At 32.3% G+C, this 11,990-nt stretch overlaps 1 protein-coding gene across 1 annotated transcript; it reads left to right on the top strand.

The window, feature by feature from the left end:
* The first annotated feature begins 587 nt into the window (after positions 1–587).
* On the top strand, positions 588–1,757 carry LOC149246439 (xyloglucan endotransglucosylase protein 34-like). Its single transcript, XM_089441491.1, has 4 exons — positions 588–738; positions 829–929; positions 1,021–1,214; positions 1,355–1,757. Exons 1-4 carry the CDS (start codon positions 609–611, stop codon positions 1,755–1,757), a joined length of 828 nt encoding a protein of 275 aa, XP_089297617.1. The 5' UTR covers positions 588–608.
* Positions 1,758–11,990: the final 10,233 nt, after the last annotated feature.

The raw sequence follows: 11,990 nt of genomic DNA, 5'->3' as shown, positions 1-11,990 counted from the left end.
AATTTTGGTAATTTTGATTAAAATTACCAAACGTGATTTCTTCAATAAATTAGACTAACCCTATATCTACTATCAAATGGTTAGTGATCACTGATCCGTTACAGTTTATTAATTATTGAATTTCATCCACTAAGGTGCACAAAGGTTACCGTTATTAATTATTGAATGTAATCCACTACCCTGCACAAGCAGATCTAGAAAGGTGAGACTGCGATGTGTTTTTAATAAATGAAGAGAAGGAAGGATTCATGGCCATGATGGATGTTGTGAATGTGAAAGCAATTAAGAAAAATAACTTGATGGATGTTGTGAATGTGAAAGCAATTAAGAAAAATAAGTTGGAAACTAGAAACCACACCGGTCACCCACCCCTAATTCTCCCTCTTGCTGCTATAAAACCCCATTCTTCACCCTACATTTCCCGGTTGTGTGTTGGGGTGTGCACTCTACCAGTCCATGCTCTGCACATAGCTTTATTTTTGGGTGCGGGTGCCATCAGTATCTGCTGAACATAGCTTCATTTTTGCGTATCATCAATATTGTTTGAGCTGATGGAGGCAATCCAGTTTTTTGGTCTCTTTTTCATTCTCCTGCTGGCTCGTGGAGCCATGGCTGCCACCCATAAAAAGCCAGTGACTCTGCCCTTTGACAACAATTTCATAGCTAGCTGGGGTGTGGACCACATCAAACAATTTGATGGTGGGCGACAAATTAATCTTCTTCTCAACAAACACCATGGTAAGTTATTACCCATTCTATTTCTTCCTGCGTCATTTATCTTTATCAGTCTCTGGAATAACAAAGTTACATGAAAAATGAGATTAACAGGTGCTGGGTTCGAATCCAAAGGAGAATATTTGTTTGGGCACTTCAGCATGCAGATCAAGCTGGTTCAGGGTGATTCCGCTGGCACTGTCACCACCTTTTATGTGAGTACTTGATAATAATATTTGGGCTTTTATGTTTGGCTAGATCTGCTTCTGCCTACTTATGTGTCTATATTTGTTTGGGTGCGGATAGCTTTCTTCCCAGACGGCTGAGCACGATGAAATAGACTTCGAATTCTTGGGCAACAAGTCAGGGGAACCCTATATTCTTCAGACCAATGTGTTTACAGGCGGGAAGGGTGAGAGAGAGCATCGCATATATCTCTGGTTCGACCCCACCAAGGATTACCATTCTTACTCTGTGCTCTGGAACAAGTACCAAATTGTGTAAGCCCCCAGATTCGATCCCGTGACATTCTCATTATTTTTGTTTAAACCAGAAACAGGGCAAAATGTATTATGCAATTTTAGAAAGAACCTGGCTCTTAGCTGACTATTGTTTGGTGTGGTCTGTTTTTTGTGCGCAGATTTTTTGTAGACCAGGTACCTATCCGCGTGTTCAAGAACTGCCAGGACCTCGGCTTGCGGGACCCAATAAACCAGGTGATGAAGGTCCATTCGAGCACGTGGAATGGGGAAAACTGGGCCACTCGAGGGGGTCTGGAGAAAACCGACTGGACCAAGGCGCCCTTCATTGCATCGTTCAGGGAATTCCATGTCGATGCCTGCGAGGCTTCTTCTCCGCAATCGTTGTGCGCTATGCAGGCGTCACGGTCGTGGGATCAGGTGAAGTTCAGAGACCTGGATAGGCGGCAATGGCGATTCTTGAAATGGGTGAAGAAGCACTACACCATCTACAATTACTGCAATGACGCACAGAGAAACAAGAAAATGCCTCCAGAATGTGTTCGCGATGGTGATAATATGTAGAGAGCGATTACTAAGAGTTATTACTAATTATAATAATCCCCGTGTTCGATCTTTACTACTAGAAATTATGAATGTTTTGTAGTAGCGATTTTTGCTATTTCTGGTTTTTTGATACCATAACTTTGGTTACAGACGTTCAAATTCCCATGGTATATAGCTTTGCATTATAATTTCATTGGCAGATAGCTTTTGATTGCATGTAATGCCATGGTATTTACGCTCCATTATTTGATGGGTGTGAATGTATACATGCAATTAGGGTTTTGAAAAATTCTGAAATATTTGATTTGCGTCCATGTATAAATGGAATTATGGTTTTGAAATTTTCTTAGGGTATTGGTTTTGAAATTGTTTTAGGGTATTTGATTTGAGTGAATGTAGATAGGGAATTATGGTTTTGAAATTGTGAATGTAGATAGGGAATTACGGTTTTGAAATTTTTTGTATTTGATTGGCATATATATGGTATTAGGATTTTGAAACTTTTTTAAGTTATTTGATTTGCGTGAATGTATATATAGAATTAGGGTTTTGAAAATTTTTCAAGGTATTTGATTTGCATGAATGTATATATAGAATTAGGGTTTTGAAAATTTTTCAAGGTATTTGATTTGCATGAATGTATATATGGAATAAGGGTTTTGAAAAATTCTCATGCTATTTGATTGGGTGAATGTATATGTGGAAATAGGGTTTTGAAAAATTCTCAAGATATTTGGTTTCGGTGAATGTATATATGGAATTATGGTTTTGAAAAATTCTTAGGGTATTTGACTTGCCTATATATATGGAATTAGGTTTTTGAAAAATTCTTAAGGTATTATATTTGGGTGAATGTATATACTGAATTAGGGTTTTGAATTTTTTAAGGTATTGATTTGTGTGAATGTATATATGGAATTAGGGTTTTGAAAAATTCTCAAGGTATTTGATTTGCTTGAATGTATATATGGAATTAGGGTTTTGAAAAGTTCTCAAGCTACCTGATTTGGGTGAATGAATATATGGAATTAGGGTTTTGAAAAATTCTTATGCTATTTGATTTGCGTGAATGTATATATGGAATTAGGGTTTTGAAAAATTCTTAAGGTATTTGGTTTGGGTAATGGTTAAATTTATGATTATAATTGATTACTATTAAAATTAAAAAAAATAATTGAAAATTATTGCCAACAAACCCTTCAAAACATAAATTATTGGACTAAGTTTAATTAAATTTATGTAATGTGTAAATTAAAAAAAAAAATAGTTTATTAAATAATATTATATTAAAAGTAAAACTTTGTTTTAAAAATCACATTATAATAAAAATAAAATAAAGTTTTTCCTAAAAAAATTAGAAAAATAATAAATAATAAAATAAATTTAAAATTATTAAAAAAAAATAAAGAAATTTAATTATTTAATTTATTTGAGAAAAATAATTTATTTTTTGAAAGAGAATATTTAATCATATATATTTACTTTTATTTTTAATAATTAATAAAACAAATTTAAAATTTGATAAAATTAAATTATTTTTATTTATCTACCCTTAATCAAATTTTATCTTAAATGAACTATATATGTGTGGGGAATGGCCACGATATCACTCTAAAATGTGATAATAACCCCCAAAAAAAAATAGATTGCAAAAAGTAAGCATAAGGATATGCTCTCTTTAGTACTTTGGATATGGTCAACATTTTAGTTATTTGTTAATTTTTTGAATCTTATTACAATTTTCATTTTAGAAAGTATTTATTTTTTGTTACCTATATATAGCGCCAAAAAATATCATAATTTAGTTGTCAAATTAGTAGTGTGGATAACTATCATTGGTAATTTAGTTGTCAAATTAGTAGTGAGGATAACTATCATTGACTTCTACCAGCTAATGCATGTTGACTCATCACCTTTATTCAAGGAAAACCATGCCACCTAGAATTACAAGCTGGAAATGGACATGTGTTTTATTTTCTAACATAAGAGAATAATAATTACTAAGAATATTGTGTTAAAATAGTTAATTCTCTCACAAATATGTTAGAGGCTAACATGAGAGATTAACAGGGAAAACAATTAATTAGTTATGTCTAAGAAGTAAAAAATGAAGAAAAAGGAAAAACTCTCTTTGTTCTTTTTCTTGGATACTACGGCTAGCGTGTACTACCTCACAAAGAGAGAAAGTCCCACATAGTACCTCAGTAGAAACATGGTGGGAGAGAAAGTCCCTACATTGGAGTTTGGATGAGATTTTGTGAGAGATAAACACAATATCTATTTTACCCTTACTAGTGGGAAAAAAGACTCGTAAACCCAAGGAAATGTTTGCACGACACTACATACGTTGTGGAGAACACAACTCCAAATCTTTTGAAATGGTTTACTTGATAATTAGAGAGAAGGCTCGTGGAAAACTACCTATAGAAGACAGTTCATGTTTGGGAGAATCGTGGAAGGGAATGGGGTTTGAACCTAGGTTGAACCTTTGAATCCCTCAAAAGAACATATTTTCCACTAGGGTTTTTAGATGTTGGTCATGGGTTTTGAAGGATAAGTCTCAAGGAACAACCATGATTTCTTGGTTATATATATATATATATATATATATATATATATATATATAGATAACCATAGTGAATACCGTTTCCTTGAATATCTAGAAAGAACATGTTTTCCACTAGAGTTTCAAGATGTTGGTCATGGGTTCTAAAGGATAAGTCTCAAGAAACAATCATGATTTCCTGGTTACACGTAACCAGGGAGCCCTAATCTAATGAACAACATGTGTGTGTGTGTGTGTATTACAACTGTAGTGAATATTGTTTGTTTTTATGCATAAGAAAACATACAAAACATGTGCATGCAAATTAATAAATAGAGGTAATAACCATAGTGAATATTGTTTCCTTGAATACCTAGAAAGAACATGTTTTCCACTAGAGTTTCTAGATGTTGGTCATGGGTTCTAAAGGATAAGTCTCAAGAAACAATCATGATTTCCTCGTTATACGTAACCAGGGAGCCCTAAACTAATGAACAACGTGTGTGTGTGTATTACAACTGTAGTGAATATTGTTTGTTTTTATGCATAAGAAAACATACAAAACATGTGCATGCAAATTAATAAATAGAGGTAATATCAAACAATTAAGTATTGAGTATTATTGACTGAGCATGAAGGTAAATAGAAGAATATATTTTTTTCATTATCGTCAAGATTATATATATATATATATATATATATATATATATATATATATATATATATATATATATATATAACAACCATAGTGAATATTATTTATTTATGTGCATAAGAAAAACATACAAAACATGTGCATGCAAATTAATAAGTAAAGGTAATATCAAACAATTAAGTATTGAGTATTATTGACTGTGCATGAAGGTAAATAGAAGAGTCATCTTCTTCTTTTTCTTTTATTTTTTATTCTATTTTATTTTATCATAAGTGGTCAAGATTATTGTTTAAATTATCACAAGAATTTAATTAGAGAGGTTTCTTTATATATATTACACACAGAAAGAAATAATATGTTTTCGACTACTAGTCACAAGAATGATTTCATTTCAAAAAACAATGTCACGAAGGGCCTAAGAATTTTAATACTAAAAATCATGCACAAAAAATCATTATTATCAACACCGATATGGTATAAAAGTCTATGCAATTTTCTAAAAAAAAAAATTGTTCTAGGTTGCAAACCCTAACCCACGAGGTTCTTGCGAGAGTAAAAATAATTACATAAATATACGGTCCAACTACTTTAGTTATAATACAGTGCATGCGACCATGATTTTAATGTTAAAAATGGAAGATCGGACTTATATTCTGAAGCTAACAGCTCACAGGTGAGCAAGCTTTACCTCTAGACTACACAAAGTAGAGAATGCTCTATTCAATTAATCATAAAATCGGAAATATATAAGTTACATCATTGACTGCCTAAACCACACAACACTCTATTTAATCAATCATAAAATGAGAAATATATAAGTTACATCATTTTAGGGAGATTAGAATTGACACATAGAAAATAGGAAATAATCCATATTTAGGGACACTCATACAACAAATAAACAAACTCTCTCAAATAATACAATATTCTCCATTAATTTCAACACACCCCCCTAATGGAGAAAGGGTTCACGTGTACTCCTAAAATTTCCTTAAACATTTCAAATTTAATCCTCCCAAGGGGTTTGGTAAAAACATTTTCTGCATTATGACAAGTATTATAATATTTAACAAGAATTTCATTAAACTGAATCTTGTCTCTAACAAAGTGAAACTGAGTATCATTATCCTTTGTGTTTTTGTGAAACATAGGATTGCTTACGAGAGTAATGGAGCTTTGATTGTCACATTTGATTGTTGTTGCATGTTTTTGTTCTTCTCCAGCATCATGGAGAAGTCTCCTAAACCAAATAGCCTCACATGTGGCTTCACACATTTCCTGATACTCCTCTTCTACAAAAGATAAGTAAACAAAACTTCGCTTCTTGCTGCTCCAAGAAAATACCCCAGACCCAATATTGAAAGCATAACCTGTTATGGATCTTCTGTCATCAAGGTTTCCTACCGAGGCTAAATTTGAAAAACCTGTCAAATTAACATCGGAAAGATCAGTGTACTTAATACCAAAATCAATGATTCCTTGAAGGTATCTCAAGACACCTTTTGCTGCTACCTAGTGGTTCTCAAGAGGTTTTGACATGAATTGACTTAACACACTGACTGAGAATACTAAGTCTAGTCTAGTAGTAGTCAAATAAATTAGACTCCCAACTAACTGTCTATGCAATGTGGCATTCACCTCTTTGGAATCATCCTCCATTCGAAGTTTAAGATTCTGTTGTAAAGGAACTCAGGCAACTTTGTATTGCTCCATTCTGAAACTTTTTAATAACCCTATCACATACTTCCCTTGAGTGAGAAAAGTTTTCCCAAAGGCCCTCCAAACTTCTAGACCCAAAAAATAATGGAATTCATCGAGGTCTTTCATTTGAAAAACTTACGACATTTGCACTTTGATTTATTTAATCAATCCATCAACATTTCATGTGATAATTAGATTATCTACATATAAAGAAATAAAAAAAAAAAGTTCCTCATTTCATGAAACATAGCATACAAATTTGGGTCATTTTTTCTCCTCTTATAACTATGCTGGAGGAAAAATGAATCAATTTTTTCATACCACAACTTCGGTTCTTATTTTAAGCCATATAATGTTTTCTTTAACTTGTAGAACAAATGTTCCTGCCCTTGTTTGATCAACCCTTCAGGTTGTTTTAACTAAACCTGTCCTTTCAATTCTCCATTTAAAGATGTAGACTTCATAACTAGTTGTTGTAGACTCCAATGGTGTTTTGTAGCTAAAGATATCAACATTCTAATAAACATAGTTACCGATCAAACGAGAAATATTACCTCAATATGGGTACTCGAGCCCAAAAATCCTTAAAAAAATGGAAAAACAACCAAAAAATAAAAAATGTTGATTCTGTATCACATTTTTTATTTTTATTTGTATTTATTTATTTATTTATTTATTTAATTTATTATTATTATTATTATTATTATTATTTAGAGTAAATTTTCAATATTTCTTAAAAATAACAGTAAAAAACAATAAAAGCCATTTTGTTTGGTGCAAAAAATACCTTGAAATAAAAAAGTGTTGATGCGAGAATAACGTCTTTTTTTTTCATGGTACATTTTCAACATTTTTTAATAATGATGTTAAAAATAAAATATTATGACTCTAAAAAACTTTATATTTCCAACGATTTTCAAGCATGACATTAACGATAAAATATCACGCATTAGAAAAGCCTTAAAATTCCAATGATTTTTAAGCATGACATTAAATTTAAAATATCACTTCTTTGAAAAACCTTAAAATTTCAACAATTTTCAAACATGGTGTTAAGAAAAAATATTTATAATTGTTTTCAACCATAAAATTATAGATTAAATATCACGATTTAGAAAAACATTAAAAGCTTGACAATTTGTCAACCATGGAATTAAAACCAAAGATTATGACTACAAAATAATCTTAAATTTTCAAAATATTGCAAGCATCACATTGTACACAATTTTTATGACTAAAAAAATATAAAAAATGAACACCCAAATGAAAAGAGTTATTATAAGAAGAGTAATTTCTTTTAAATGCTAAAAGTATAATGATTTTAAAATCTTAGCCAAAGGCAACTTGATACATTGCAAAAAAATAAAATAAATCAATTATCAAATTGACACGTAGTGTAGGTTAGCTCAACCCATTGTAATAAAAACTTAAAGGCTAACCATAAAATTAACACATTGTGGGACAAACTCGATTCATTATAACGAACAATTTAAAATCTACTATCAAATTGCACATAATAGGATCAGGTTGCTAGATAAACATCGACAGAGACCCTATATATATATATATATATATATATATATATATATATATATATATATATATATATATATATATATAATCAAATATTGAAGAAAAAACAATAAAAAAAAACATAAACATACAAAAGAAATTAAAAATTCAAATATTAAAAAATAATAATAATAATAACAAGTAATAAAACATAAAAAACATTAAAAAAATATCAAATATAAAAAATATATAGAAATGAAAAAAATCAAATATTGAAAAAAATAAATAAATAAAACACAAAAATACAAAAGAAAACAAAAATTTAAATATTGAAAAAATAAAAATAAAAAATAATAACAAGTAATAAAAGATAAAAGAGATATGAAAAAAAAAAAAATCAAATATAAAAAATATATAGTAAAGACATGAAAAAACCTATAAAATGTAAAAAAAATGGAGTCGTCTACGGAGGCAGAGTAATTGCCTGGATGACCAAAAGTGGCTGGAATCCGGGCAAAAAAATTTCAAAAAATCTTGTAGATGTAGTGTTTGAATCATGTTTTTCATGGTGGAAATGGGATTCACCACCATCAAAAACCTCTATGGCACCTAAAATTATGAATTTTGAGAGCTTTTACTTGGATTTCCAAAAATTCCTGCCGAATTTTTTCAAAATATGGTCGGAATTTCCATAACTTTCTAGATAAAAAAGCATAATCATTAGGCTACGACCAAAAAAATTAACCGTATCATGTAAAATTAAAAAGAAAAAAGAAAAAAATAGTAAAATAAAATAAAAACCAAATAAAAAAAAATAAGAAATAAGAAAAAAAATTACAAAAAAAAATACAACATTAAAAAAAAAATTAATTTCCTCGGTCACCCTGATGCCCAACCGGCGAGGGGTGGCAAGGGGGCTATTCATAATAAAAAAATAAATTTAAATTTCATATAAAAAAATGGAAATAACTTGTAAATAAGAAAATTTAAAATTTAAGCTAAATAAATAAAAAAATATGAAAAAACAAAAAATTAGAAAATATATATAATTTTACAAAAATAAATAAAAATTAAACAAAAAAAACCATTTTTTTTAAAGTTAAAAATAAAATTAAAAAATAAAAACATGATTTATAAAAAGTTAAATAATTACCAAAGAACAAATAAAAATAAATAAATAAATAAAAATTCAAAACAATTAAAAAAATAAATTTAAAATTAAAATTAACAAAAAAAACATTATATTATAAAATTTAAATTATAAGAAAAAATGAAAATTAAAACGAATTAAAAAAATTAAATTAAAATTAAATAAAAAACCTCCGCTCCCCTTCCCCTAGCTGCCCTCCTCTCCTCTCCCCTGCCTCGCCGCCCTGCCCCACACCCAACCGCCTGCCCTCCCTACCCTCAAGCTTCCCCTCTGATCTGGAATTGATCTAAGACAATTAATAAGGTATTACAGACTCATGTGCATGGATGTGCCTATGTTACTTTATGCAACAAATTGATAAGATTGTGAAGCACACAGGAAATTAAGTAGTTAAATAAAACATAACAAGCAAATATATAAACACAACAAGTTTAACAAGGGGTTCACCCAATGCTCCTGGGCTACGTCTCTCGGTCCAAAATTCAGTGGTGGCCTCTCTATTATGTTTTCAAAGCAGAGTTTTACAACAGTGAGCTCAATTTCAGCCTCACATAACAAATATAAATCAACAAGACTGTACTTGGATCCCCCAAGTCTCTGGAGTACACAGACTCTCTTTATTGACATTGGACCTCTATTGGTCACAGTGGTATGATCCCAATTTGAAACTCATACTGGACAAGGATATACAGAGGAGTTCGCTTGAACCTCTCAAGTCGTCTCCGGAGTGCACATACTCTTTGACTCTCTCTGCCTTTGTCTTAACTCTGGTTAGATGCTACCTTAGCTCTGCAGGTCGGCTCGGCTTCTTCTCTATCCTTTCTGCATTTCTTCTGCTTCACTTACTGCTTTTGCTTTCTCTGTCAGTTTGTGGCTTTAAAGTCAATTTGCTTTCTTGTTGTTTGTTTCCGCTTCTCAACTCTCTAGTTCCCTGGCTCTGTCCGTCCGAATCCCTTCTTTCAGCATTTACAGTCACTATATAACGCTTCATAGGGAGGTGGCCAACTATTCTGTAATGGATGAGTGTGTCAGGTTCACTGGAAATGTATGAAAAACTGCTTTGTCCGTTAACTCCAAGAATACCTACAAAACACGAATTTCCGCCAACGCATCGTCCATATCGGACTTCAAATCCTATACAATTATGCCTGTTGACCTTATCAAATCCTATCACCCATCAGAATGTGTCTCCGCCGTTGATTTGGGGGCCCCAGATCCTATGGTCATCGTTCATATCGAGCGACTAAGTAGATTGTTACCCGTCCGATGTGAAACATTTTCTCTCTCTTCTGCCAGACGTGTGGCACTCACGGTATGGCATCAGGTGGAACTCAGTTGAAACCACTTACCACTCGAAGCCCTTCCGATATTCTACCGGTTTTGCAGAATCCCACTTTTGTCGAAATCGGGACGATATCCATTGCATTTTATAATTTTTTGGGTCTGGGTACTTGTGGCCTTTCCTTCTCTGAGGAGTTTGCCCTGCGATATGCGATTAGTGACTTTCACTAATCGCATATCAAAAACTACCCCTGTTTCTTGAAATGACCTCCGGATTTTGTAATTTGCAACAACACACGTTACCATGAGCCAACAGTATGCGCGCTTGACCGATGGTCCTCATTGCTCCGCGCTGGTCACAAATTGCAACTGTTACGAGGATATCCTCGATAAGCTTGATCTTTATAAGACTTGTAATCCTTGGTATGATTTTTAAAGAGTTTATGAAAACTTAGAGAGTGTTATAGGATCCAATTTGGATCACGGCCTTCCCACTGAAAAAGCTTTTGGACCACCAAAAGTTGGTTTTTAAGCATCAATCAAGTGAGGATATAGATTCCTCTCTTGTCCAATTTTTATCCATCTTGCATTGCTTGGTTTTGAACCTTTGAGTCCAATTCTGAGGTAATCAACATCCCCTCTGCGCATTGTTCTCACCTTCTTGTCCAGAATTGTATCTTCCTGCAATTCATTGAGATATTCAGGTAACAGATCATCAATAGAAGGAAATTGACGCTACTCTTCGGGATCTTTGATCAATGAAGGTTCAAATAGTCTCAAGCTTTCTACATTAACTACTAAATAGATGTGCATGTAAGCTGGAAAATCAAGGTGAAAAGCATTCTCACCAATTTTCTCAAGTACTTTGAAAGGTCCATACCTTATTGGCTTCAACTTCTTACCTTCACCTTGCATTCTGTCTTTGCTGATATATAGGTAGACTTGATCACCAACTTGGAAACTATGCTCAATCCTATGCTTATCATGCCTTGGCTTGTACTTGGCTTGGCTCTTTTCCAGATGTTCCTGTATTGCCTAGTGAATCTCTTGGATTTGTTCAAAAAAATTGGTTGCCTTGTCCACATCACTGTTTCCATCAACTGCTATGTCTTTACCAAAGACAAAATCCAAGGGAGACCTTGGTGTGAAACCAAAACAGGTCCCAAAAGGAGATCTCTGTGTGGAAGAATGTTTAGCCTGGTTGTAAGCATGCTGCACATAACATAAATGTTCATCAAAAAGCTTGGGATTCTTGATGCAATAACATCTGAGCAACTGGATCACTGTCCTATTGACCACCTCTATTTGGCCATCTGTTTGTGGATGAAAGGCTGTGCTCTTCTTCAGTCTAGTGTCCATCAATTCCCACATATTTGACCAAAACTTCCCAACAAATCGGGAATCTCG

The sequence above is a fragment of the Pinus tabuliformis genome, chromosome 7 (genome assembly GCF_031772625.1).
Source record: "Pinus tabuliformis cultivar Carrire ecotype Pingquan chromosome 7, CPIR1, whole genome shotgun sequence".
NCBI lineage: Eukaryota > Viridiplantae > Streptophyta > Pinopsida > Pinales > Pinaceae > Pinus > Pinus tabuliformis.
Note: the sequence above shows the minus strand (reverse complement) of the source record. Positions and strands in the feature narration are given on the sequence as shown.

Bases quoted from the DNA above. Each gene is read 5' to 3' on its own strand.
- LOC149246439 (XM_089441491.1), top strand. From the start codon at position 609: ATGGCTGCCACCCATAAAAAGCCAGTGACTCTGCCCTTTGACAACAAT. The intron at 739-828 runs GTAAGTTATTAC...TGAGATTAACAG, and splicing joins TCTTCTCAACAAACACCATG to GTGCTGGGTTCGAATCCAAA. The intron at 1,215-1,354 runs GTAAGCCCCCAG...TTTTGTGCGCAG, and splicing joins TGGAACAAGTACCAAATTGT to ATTTTTTGTAGACCAGGTAC.